At 37.3% G+C, this 12,050-nt stretch overlaps 2 protein-coding genes across 3 annotated transcripts; both read left to right on the top strand.

Moving 5' to 3' along the window:
• Positions 1-327: 327 nt before the first annotated feature.
• On the top strand, positions 328-3,505 carry LOC102663222 (uncharacterized). The gene is made up of 3 exons (XM_014770547.2): positions 328-594; positions 2,518-2,627; positions 3,271-3,505. Exons 1-3 carry the CDS (start codon positions 328-330, stop codon positions 3,503-3,505), a joined length of 612 nt encoding a protein of 203 aa, XP_014626033.2.
• A 4,497-nt stretch (positions 3,506-8,002) lies between these two features.
• LOC100795098 (cullin-3A) lies at positions 8,003-12,050 on the top strand. 2 transcript variants are annotated; one of them, XM_003551919.4, is made up of 2 exons: positions 8,003-8,553; positions 9,768-12,050. In XM_003551919.4, the coding sequence occupies exons 1-2, from the start codon at positions 8,393-8,395 to the stop codon at positions 11,803-11,805; spliced, it is 2,199 nt and encodes a 732-aa protein (XP_003551967.1). In that variant the 5' UTR covers positions 8,003-8,392; the 3' UTR covers positions 11,806-12,050. The 2 variants fall into 2 exon arrangements, with proteins under 2 accessions (XP_003551967.1, XP_040868186.1); XM_041012252.1 differs by lacking the exon at positions 8,003-8,553 and adding an exon at positions 9,532-9,604.

Below are 12,050 nucleotides of genomic sequence, written 5' to 3'. Positions count from 1 at the left end.
TGTGGAGAATGAGAGTAGGACCAATGAGGAGAAGGAGTTAGGAGCTGAGGGAGAAAAAGAAAATAAGGGAGATCAGATGGAGGAGAGAAAAATACATGAAGATAAGGAAGAAAAAAAATGAAAAAAAGGAGAAATAGTGAAGAAGAAAAAAAGACCAAGAGTGAGCTAGCAAGAGAGAAGAAGAAGGAGGTTGTCCCAAGTTCAGGAAAGGAAGCACCATATCCTTTGGTGTCATCTAAGAAAGACAAGGAATGACACTTTGCTCGTTTCCTTGATATCTTCAAGAAATTGGAGATAATTATTCCGTTTGGAGAAGCCTTGCAACAGATGGCACTTTACTCCAAATTTCTCAAAGATCTGCTGACTAAGAAGGGCAAATATATCCACAGTGACAACATTATGGTGGAAGGAAATTATAGTACTGTCATCCAGAGGATCCTTCCACCAAAATATAAGGATCCAGGGAGTGTTACCATCCCTTGCTCAATTGGTGTTGTGTCAGTTGGATGGGTTAGCCTTGTACAGGTGGTGCGGAAAGAAGTGCTTAAATTGCTAGAAGCAGGCTTCATCTATCCTATCTCCGACAGTGCATGGGTTAGCCTTGTATAGGTAGTTCCCAAGAAAGGAGGCATGACTGTAATTCGGAATGAGAAAAATGATTTAATCCCCACAAGAACAATCACGGGGTGGAGGATGTGTATTGATTATAGAAAATTGAATGATGCCATAAGGAAAGATCACTTTCCTCTTCCCTTCATGGATCAAATGCTCGAGAGATTAGCTGGACAATCGTTTTATTGTTTTTTGGATGGATACTCTGGTTACAATCAGATTGTTGTGGACCTGAATGTTGGATCAAGTGGCCTCGGAATAATTAAGAAGGGGGGGTTGAATTAATTATTAATGACCTTTACTAATTAAAATTTACCCTTCTTAGGATTTTACTATATTGTTAAGAAAGTAAAGAACAAAAATATAAACTTAACCAAAAGTAAAAGAGGTAATTAAAGTGCACAGCAGAAAATAAAGAGTGTAGGGAAGAAGAAGACAAACACAAGAGTTTTATACTGGTTCGGCAACAACCCGTGCCTACATCCAGTCCCCAAGCGACCTGCGGTCCTTGAGATTTCTTTTCAACCTTGTAAAGTCCTTTACAAGCAAAGATCCACAAGGGATGTACCCTCCCTTGTTCTCTTTGAACAACCTAGTGGATGTACCCTCCACTAGAACTGATCCACAAGAGATGTACCCTCTCTTGTTCTCAGTCACAACAACCCAAGTAGATGTACCCTCTACTTGTACCACAAAGGATGTACCCTCCAATGTGTTAAGACAGAGTTCTTAGGCGGTTAGTCCTTCTAAACTTTGTGAAGGGGGAAACAAAAGAATTCTCAAGCGGTTAGTCCTTTGAAATCTTTTGTTTATTGGCAAGGGAAGAATCAAAAGAATTCTCAGACTGTGTCATTTTGAATTATTTGACAAGGGAGAAGGGAGACACAAAAGAATTCATGCGGTTAGTCCTTCGTTCTTTTGGAAAAGGGAGAAGAGAGACACAAAAAGAATTCAGGCGGTTAGTCCTTGGCGAATTCTTTTTGGCAAAGGGAGAAGGGAATGAAAAAAATGAATAGCACACTTTTGTTTTCAAGGTTTAGAAAACCAGAAAACTTTAGAAAGCTTTTGACAAAGGAAGAAGAAGAAGAAAATCAAGAAGATGTTCAAAGAGACTCAAAGGTTGTAAAGGATTGAAATCAATGTATTCAATGTGTTGTAAAATGCAAGTTAAGGTCTTGCTTCTATAGACTCTTCATGTCTGGTCAAGAAAACCATTAGAAGAGTTATAACCTTTAGAAAAACTTAAAAACCATTGGAAGAGTTACATCTTTTGATTTTTGTTAAAAACTTATCACTGGTAATCGATTACCAAATCATTGTAATCGATTACACAAAGCATTTTTGTGAAAGGATGTGACTCTTCATATTTGAATTTGAATTTCAACGTTCAAACACACTGGTAATCGATTACACCATTTTGAAATCAATTGGAACATTGTAAATTCAGTTGAAAGGTTTTTGAAAACAATCTTTGCTACTGGTAATCGATTACAATAAACTGGTAATCGATTACCAGAGAGTATAAACTCTTTGGTAAAAGGTTTTGTGAAAAATTCATGTGCTACTCAATGTTTTGAAAAAAAATTTAGTACTTATCTTGATTGAGTCTTTTCTTGATTCTTGAATCTTCAACTTGATTATTCTTGATTCTTGATTCTTGAATCTTGAAATCAAATTTCCTCTTGATTCTTGAAGTGTTCTTGATTCAATCTTGAACTCATTCTCTTGGGCTTTTTGTCATCATCTTTGTTATAATCAAAACTCCTTGAATCAATCTTGATTCAACATCATGAAGCTTGATCTAGACTGAATGACCAAGAAAAGACAACATTCACCTGCCCTTTTGGTGTGTTTGCTTATAGATGAATGCCCTTCGATCTTTGCAATGCTCCTGCGACTTTTCAGCGACACATGATGGCAATATTTGCTGACATGGTGGAGAAGTGCATTGAAGTGTTTATGGATGAATTCTCTGTTTTCGGCTCATCTTTTGATTGTTGTCTAGCAAATCTAGAGTGAGTTTTGCAACGATGTGAAGAGACAAACTTGGTGCTCAATTGGGAAAAATGTCATTTTATGGTTCAAGAAGAAATTGTGTTAGGCCAAAAAATCTCTGTGAGGGTGATTGAAGTAGACAAAGCTAAGATTGATGTGATTGACAAGCTACATCCCCCAGTGAATGTCAAGGGAGTAAGAAGCTTTTTAGGGTTGGCTAGGTTCTACAAGCGGTTTATAAAAGATTTTTCAAAGATTGCCAAACCACTCAGTAACTTTCTCAACAAGGACGCTGTGTTTTATTCGATGAAGAGTGTTTGAAGTCATTCAACACTTTAAAGACCAGTCTAGTGTTCACTCCCGTCATTACAACACCAGATTGGAGCCAAGAATTTGAGCTCATGTGCGATGCAAGTTATTATGTTGTAGGTGTTGTATTGGGCTAGAGGAAGGGCAGAGTTTTCCATGCTATCTACTATGCCAGTAAAGTTTTAAATGATGCTCAGATGAATTATGCCACCACGAAGAAGGAAATGCTAGCAATTGTTTATGCTTGGAGAAATTTAAATCATACTTAGTGGGATCAAAAGTTATTGTTTACACCGACCATGCAACCATTAAGTATTTGCTGAATAAAGCTGATTCTAAACCCAGATTAATCAGGTGGATTTTATTGCTTCAAGAATTTGATCTGGTTATCCAAGACAAGAAAGGATCTGAAAATCTTGTAGTTGACCACTTGTCGAGATTAGTCAATGAAGAGGTGACTTTGAAGGAGCTAGAGATAAGAGATGAATTTCCTGATGAATCGCTGTTCATGATGAATGAAAGGCCATGGTTTGCCGACTTGGCCAACTTCAAGGCAGCTAGAATCATTCCAAAGGATTTGACTTGGTAGCAAAGGAAGAAATTTCTGCATGATGCCCTATTCTATGTTTGGGATGACCCACATCTGTTCAAAATTGGTGCGGACAATCTATTGCGGAGGTGTGTAACAACAGAAGAAGCAAGAAGCATATCGTGGCATTGTCATAATTCACCATGTGGAGGCCACTACAGTGGAGACAAAACAACAGCCAAAGTCTTGTAATTAGGATTCTTTTGGCCATCATTTTTCAAAGATGCTCATGAACATGCCACTCAATGTGATCAATGTCAAAGAATGGGAGGAATCTATAGAAGAAATGAAATGCCCTTGCAGAATATTATAGAGGTGGAAGTCTTTGACTACTGGGGAATTGATTTTGTAGGCCCCCTTCCTCCATCTTTCGACAATGAATATATCCTTATGGTTGTGGATTATGTCTCCAAGTGGGTTGAAGCAGCGGCTGCTCAAAGAGCGATGCTAAAACTGTAGTGAAGTTCTTAAAGAAGAATATTTTTGCTCGCTTTGGGGTGCCGGGGGTCCTAATCAATGATGGGGGCTCTCACTTTTGTAACAGCCAACTTCAGAAGGTGCTGAGCCATTACAATGTCACACACAAAATAGCCTCACTGTATCACCCACAAACAAATGGTCAAGCTAAAGTTTCCAACAGGGAACTAAAGAAGATTTTGGAGAAAACTATAGCTCCCACTAGAAAGGATTGGCCAAGCAAGCTGGATGATGCACTATAGGCTTACAAGACTGCCTTCAAGACCCCAATAGGCCTATCTCTATTTCAAATGGTTTATGGCAAAGCTTGCCACTAACCAGTAGAAATGGAGCATAAAGCATACTGGGCTTTAAAGTTTTTAAATTTTGATGAGGCTTTATTAGGGGAGAAAAGGAAGCTGCAACTCTTGGAGCTGGAAGAAATGAGATTGAATGCATATGAGTCCTCCAGGCTGTACAAAGAAAAAGTAAAGCTTATCATGACAAGAAGCTGCTAAAGAAAGACTTATGGCCGGGTCAACAAGTTTTGTTATTCAATTCATGATTAAAGTTGTTTCCAGGCAAGTTAAAATCAAAATGGTCTGGACCATTCACCATCAAGGAGGTCAAGCCTTATGGAGCAATGGAATTATTTGACCCTTAGTCAGAAACTCCGGATAGAAGCTGGATAGTTAATGGCCAGAGATTGAAGCTATACCATGGTGGGGATATTGAGAGATTGACCATCATTCTGCAGTTACAAGACCCCTAGAGGTAACATACGTCAAGCTAGTGACGTTAAAGAAGCACTTACTGGGAGGCAACCCAGCTTTTTCTTAGTTGTCTCAATCATTTCTTTCTGTTAAGCATTTCATGTAGTTAGGTTATGACTCATTTGAGATTGCTAGAGTAAAATGTTAATCATGTTTTGTATGATAGAGGGGTTGTGAATCATGCAGGTTTTGATGATGTAAAAAAGAATTCACTTGATAATGATTGTCATCATAAAAAAAGGGGAGAATGTGAATGTATGAATACATGATTTTGATGATGCCAAAGAAGAATCAAACAAGGTTACTTCAAAGGTTAAGCATTGCTTCAAGATTAATACAAGATTGCTTCAACCAAACAAAGCCTTGCTTCAAGATTAACTCAAGATCAAGCCTTGCCTCAAAACAAAGTGTTTTCAAGACATCCAAGGCTCTAGTAATCAATTACCAGGCAGTGTAATCGATTACTAGAAGACAATTTTAAAAAAAAAGCTTTTAAAAAGGGTTTTGAATTTGAATTTTGAACCCGTAATCAATTACCAGATGTTTGTAATCAATTACTAGCAACGAAACTCTTGAAATTCAAATTCAAAAGTCATGACCCTTCAAAATATAACTGTGTAATCGATTATCAGAAACCTGTAATCGATTACCAGTGAAAAATTTCAGAAAAAGCTTTTTGAAAAGACACATCTCTTCAAACCATTTTGAAAAGGCACGAAGGGCCTATATATGTGTGTCTGACTTCAAAAAGTAAGAGAGAGATATTCTAAGAGAACTTCATTGCCAAATGTTCTCTCAACAACTTTTGGGCAAACACTTGCAAATCTATTGAGAGTTCATCCAGGAACTTCAATTTGTATCATCCACTCAAAAGGAGAGAAATCTTTCTATTCATCTCAGAAAAGTCAGTTGTAATTAAGAGACTGGTTGTCTCTTGAATTGTGAGTTTCTTGAACACAAGGGAAAGTGATTCCTTAGGAGTTCAGAAGTTGTAAAAAGGATTTTTACAAAGATAGTGGAAAATCTCAAGTGGGTTGCTTGAGGATTGGACGTAGGCACGGGAAGTGGCTAAACCAGTATAAATCGAGTTTGCATTTTTCTCTTCCCTTATCTCATTTATGTTATTGCAATCAATTTTATTGTGCATGTTTTAAAAACATTATTAAATTGATTGCTACTTCTTCTTCTGCATTCTGAGCCTATCATTCAGAAGGGGGTTAAAAGTTTGTTAGTGGGAAATTTTGAAACTTAATTCACCCCCTCTTAAGTTATTGAGGCCACTTGTCCAACAGGGGTTGGCCAAAAGCTTTTCTGAAGCATGGGATGAGGAAAGAACTTAGAAAATTTTTCAGTCATCCAACTCGCTCAGGGCGCCCCATGCACTAAGCGAGACGCACTCTATGCGCTGAGTGAGTAGCATCTCTCGCTAAGCGCACCAACCCCCATTCATTGGCTGTTGGGGTCTCACTAAGAGAGACAGTCGTGCTAAGCCCAAAAACCTCTTGGGTTTTGCATTTAATGGAATAAGGCTAAGCGACTCAACTCGCTAAGCACAACACAGTTTCTCGCTAAGCGCGCCTGTGCGCTAAGCGCAAAAGGCTTTTTGCTTGGACTTTCATGGCAATTGGGCTAAGCGGGTCATCCCGCTAAGCCCAAAACCCTCCCTAGAATGGCAATAGCGCTAAGCGAGACCATCTTGCTAAGCGTGACCCCACTACTGCATCATGAGGCATTTAATCCACTAAGCGACCCATGTCCCGCTTAGCGGAAGTTACAGACCAATCAGAGTTTCATAACTCGCTAAGCGCGCTCTTGCGAGCTAAGCCCAAAAACCTCTCGTGTTTCCTAATTTTTGAATTGGGCTGAGCAAGTCAATCTCACTAAGCACATGAGTTCAAATCCTGGAAATTTAAACGTCACTGAGTGCTCGCTTAGCGAGTGACTCGCACTTAGCAAGCAAATCAAAACTGCCAAAAATAAAACATAACTGCCTTAGGCAGTTACCTTTGCATCATTGTATAACCTCCCTCGCACATCATTTGCAATCATTGGCTTATTTTGCACTATGCTTCCATTTCCTTCTCTGCTTCTTGCCTCACAACTCACTCATCTCTGCAATCTAAGTAAGTTTCTTTACTCCATTGTCATTTTAAATTTTTGAACCCTAGGGTAGAAGACATTTTAGTGGTACTGTGATTTTGTACTGTTGATGCTATTGATTGCTTGTAAGTAGTTGTTTAGTTAGCATGTAATTAGGGCTTTAGTTTAGTATATAATATAGGTTGTATGCAGGGTTGAGCCTCAGGCTTCCTATGCCTGAAAGTGGCTAGGGAGTTGAGGCTTTGAAGCCCCAATTTTCTGGAAATTCAATGCATTAGCTAAGCGAGCCCTGCTCGCTAAGCATGAATCTATTTATATATATATATATATATATATATATATATATATATATATATATATTATTGATTAAAAAAAAGACTTATAAAGCTTTATCTAGTTTAAATTTTGTGAGATTTGTTTTTTTTTAAAAAAAAATAGTTGATTAAATTCTCTTTTTAAAATAAATAAATTTGGTCCCGTGACCGATTGTATTTTTTCTACTCAAAATTCTTGACATATTATTTTCAATCTAAATAATAGGTATAAGATAAAAAAATAGTAAAAATTAAGGTTTGAGAAGGAAATCAAAATAATAAAAATATATATATTAAAAGAAAATTTAAAAAATATATTACATAAGTATTAAACGAATAAGAACACTAAATTATAAACACATAATAATAATAATAATAATAATAATAATAATAATAATAATTAATCACCTTTTATTATTAACGTCCGAATATATTTGTCGTATTTTTTATACTTTGAGAGACTAAATTTTATATTTTCATCTTTTAGGGATGTATTTGTTAGCGGAGTGAGAAAACAAAAAGTCAAAAAAATATTATGACAAATATGTCCCATGTTGGTAATTTTATTAAGAAGGAAGTTAATGAGAGGATATATTTATAACACATTTTACACTTTGAGAAATTAAATTTTATATTTTCATTTTTCAAGGATACATCTGTCAACGAATTATACATTGAGGGACAAAAGTGACTATTTATCCTAAAATTTATATTAGTTTATCTTGTAGTATATAAACACATGAAACAACTCACTGTACAAAATTACATGTACTCTCGTTTTTTTTTTACATGGTACAAAATTACATCAAACGATATTACATTATTAATTATTACAAAAAGGTATCTTGTAAGTTAACTACTTTTCCTGTCTTGTTTTTTTTAGCCTTGAAAGGAAGAAAAAACACAGCGAGACATTCTCATCCTCATACTCTCTTCTTCTTTTACGAAAGCAAAACGAAGACAAATTACTCAAAATTAATCCCAACCCATTCTTCGCCTCCAAGTGTTTCAAATCAAATTTCATCGCTAAACCAATCCTCTAATTGCCCCCAACGATTCACCAACGCCCCAATTTTTCTCTGCAAAACAATATATAATTCAATTTTTCACGTCAATCTCATCGATCTCGCGCTTTTATTTAACCTGTGGCGTTTTTGGAATCTGGGTTCGAAGAAAACTTCTATTTTGGGTTGTGGGTATTATTGTTGTTGTTGTTGGGGTTGGGATTAGAAGGGGAAAGAAAAATGAGTAACCAGAAGAAGAGGAACTTCCAGATAGAGGCGTTCAAGCACCGCGTGTTGATGGATCCCAAATATGCCGACAAGACATGGGAGATTCTCAAACATGCGATTCACGAGATTTACAACCACAACGCTAGCGGTCTCAGTTTCGAAGAGCTTTACAGGTTCCCTATCTTTTATTTTTTTTCTTATCATTACCGTTAATTTGATAAATCTTCGATTTTTTAAGAAAAAGTGTTTGTGTTATAAATATCTGTTTGGTTATGTGCTATTAATTGATGTGTTGTCTTATCTTGATCTGAATAAGGGTAGGAGTTCATGTGGTGATCGGGAGTGTCCAATATGATATAGGGGCACTCCTCGTAGGATTTGAGGTGTTGTGCTTTTGTTACTGTTCTTTAATCTGAATCGGAGTTTTATGTCGCTAATCTATATTAACTTTTCATGAAAGCCTTTTGTCATGTTGATTATGGAGGTAAAACTTCAATTCTGATTAGATAATAGCACCGGAATCACTTATGGAACTACATCTAAGTTTTGTCCTTTGGATTGTTCAAATTGGAGTAGGAAAGCAAATTCTATCATTTTCTGGGTTCGGTTTTCATGGGGTTATTGAGTCTATGATGGAAATGTATAATTTAAGGTACTGTAACTATATGCCCCAGAAAGTTGATTTGATGTGAGATGTTTTGGTGTTGGGGATCAGCAGCTATATGTGACTGTGGTGTTGCAACTAATTGATAGCCTTATTCAGGTTACTTAACAACATTCAGGGGTATTGGCCCTAGATTTCTTCGTTCAATTCTTGTTTTTCCTCTCAAAAAGCTAGTTGAATCTATCAAATTCTGATGGTGTCAGTTTATCAATGTGGTTGATCCCACTATTGAGACATGGCTTGCTCATGGTTTAAGAGGATTTTTAAATAATAGATATGGAAACTGTTGTTGGAGAGATTTTATATGAATATTCATTAAGCTATGATGTTGAAGTTTGTAGCCAAGCTTCCTTTACTATCTCTCCAAGATTACTCAGCTTTGAATGATAATACTGAAGTAATAAATTATTTTTGGGATTTAATATGAATTTGGTATGTGAATTTTCCTTCTAGATGTGTACACATTAAGAGGGCAATCCTTGACCCAACGAATATGTTGTTGTCCTATGACCTGGAGGTTATGGGTTCTGAACATGAAAATAGCCTCTTTGCTTGTGGAGGTAAGGCTGTGTACATCTGTCTTCCCTAGACCCCACTGTGTGGGAGTCTCATGCACTTGGCTGCCCTACATGTACACATTAAAGGATCTTATGCTTAATTTTCTTTCCACAAGGGAAAACATATGTTTCTAATTTTCCTCCTTTCATTTATGTGTGGGTTTAGAAATGCATACAACATGGTGCTTCACAAATTTGGTGAGAAGCTCTACTCAGGGCTGGTTGCAACCATGACTGGACATCTCAAAGATATAGCTCAATCTGTTGAAGCTGCTCAAGGAGGTTCTTTTCTGGAAGAGCTGAACAGGAAATGGAATGATCATAATAAGGCGTTACAAATGATCAGAGACATACTGATGTACATGGATAGGACCTACATTCCAAGCACCCAGAAGACTCCTGTTCATGAACTTGGGCTGAACCTGTGGAAAGAAAATGTCATCTATTCCAGCCAGATCAGGACTCGACTATTGAATACACTTCTGGAATTAGTACATAGTGAACGCACTGGGGAAGTTATTGATAGAGGCATTATGAGAAATATAACAAAAATGCTTATGGATTTAGGCCCTTCTGTTTATGGACAAGAATTTGAGACTCATTTTCTTCAAGTTTCAGCTGAGTTTTACCGGGTAGAATCCCAGAAATTCATCGAGTGTTGTGATTGTGGTGATTATCTGAAAAAAGCTGAGAGGCGTCTGAATGAGGAAATGGAAAGAGTGAGCCATTACTTGGATTCCAGGACAGAAAAGAAGATTACTAATGTGGTGGAGAAGGAGATGATTGAAAATCATATGCTAAGATTAATTCATATGGAGAATTCTGGCTTAGTGCACATGCTTTGTGATGATAAATATGAAGATTTGAGTAGAATGTATAACTTGTTCCGTCGTGTTACTGATGGTCTTTCAAAAATACGAGAAGTGATGACTTCACATATGCGAGAGTCTGGTAAACAACTTGTTACTGATCCTGAAAGATTGAAAGATCCTGTCGAATATGTGCAGAGGCTCTTAGATGAGAAAGATAAATATGACAAGATCATAAACTTGGCATTCGTCAATGACAAGTCTTTCCAGAATGCATTGAATTCCTCATTTGAATATTTCATCAACTTGAACCCTCGTTCTCCAGAGTTCATTTCACTATTTGTAGATGATAAACTCCGGAAAGGTCTAAAAGGGGTTAGTGAGGATGATGTAGAAGTTACCCTTGACAAGGTGATGATGCTATTCCGATACCTGCAAGAAAAAGATGTTTTTGAGAAGTACTACAAACAGCATTTGGCAAAACGGCTTTTGTCTGGAAAAACTGTTTCTGATGATGCTGAGAGAAGTCTCATAGTCAAGCTCAAGACAGAATGTGGTTACCAATTTACATCTAAATTAGAGGGAATGTTTACAGACATGAAAACCTCTCAGGACACAATGCAGGGCTTTTATGGCTGCCACCCTGAACTAAGTGACGGTCCCACGCTTACTGTCCAAGTTCTTACAACAGGGTCTTGGCCAACTCAGTCTAGTGTTACGTGCAACCTGCCAGCAGAAATGTCTGCACTGTGCGAGAAGTTTCGGTCATTTTACCTTGGCACCCATACTGGCAGGAGATTGTCCTGGCAAACTAATATGGGCACAGCGGACTTAAAAGCAACCTTTGGGAAGGGGCAGAAGCATGAGTTGAATGTCTCTACTTACCAAATGTGTGTTCTCATGCTGTTTAATAATGCTGATAGACTTGGCTACAAGGAGATTGAGCAAGCAACTGAGATTCCTGCTTCTGATCTTAAAAGATGCCTGCAATCATTGGCTTTAGTTAAGGGAAGAAATGTCCTTAGAAAGGAACCTATGGGTAAAGATATTGGTGATGATGATGCATTCTATGTTAATGACAAGTTCAGCAGCAAGCTGTACAAGGTTAAAATAGGAACTGTCGTTGCACAAAAGGAATCTGAACCTGAGAAGCAGGAAACCCGACAGAGAGTCGAGGAAGACAGGAAGCCCCAGATTGAAGCAGCAATAGTGAGGATCTTGAAATCCAGGAAGCAACTTGATCATAACAATCTTATAGCCGAGGTCACGAAGCAGTTGCAATCGCGTTTCCTGGCAAATCCCACGGAGGTAAAGAAACGGATAGAGTCTCTCATTGAGCGGGACTTTTTGGAGAGGGATGATAGTGATAGAAGATTGTACCGATATCTTGCTTAGAATTGGAGAACTTGTTTGTTTCAGTGATTACAATGTATCTTATGAACCAGGTGATAACTTACCTTTAAATAGCTCCATTTCATTATTGTACATTAAGTTGTTTTCCAATTCTTTGTGATGATTCATCTTTTAGTATCTGTATGACTGTATTCCCAAGGAAATTAGGGTCCTTGCACCCATGTTTGTAGGATGTCCATGTGAGGAAGTCTTGTATTCAAATGAAGTAAACCATGATTTTTTTATCA

Source organism: Glycine max, chromosome 18 (assembly GCF_000004515.6).
Source record: "Glycine max cultivar Williams 82 chromosome 18, Glycine_max_v4.0, whole genome shotgun sequence".
Classification (NCBI taxonomy): Eukaryota; Viridiplantae; Streptophyta; class Magnoliopsida; order Fabales; family Fabaceae; genus Glycine; species Glycine max.
This window is presented reverse-complemented; position numbering and strand designations above follow the sequence as displayed.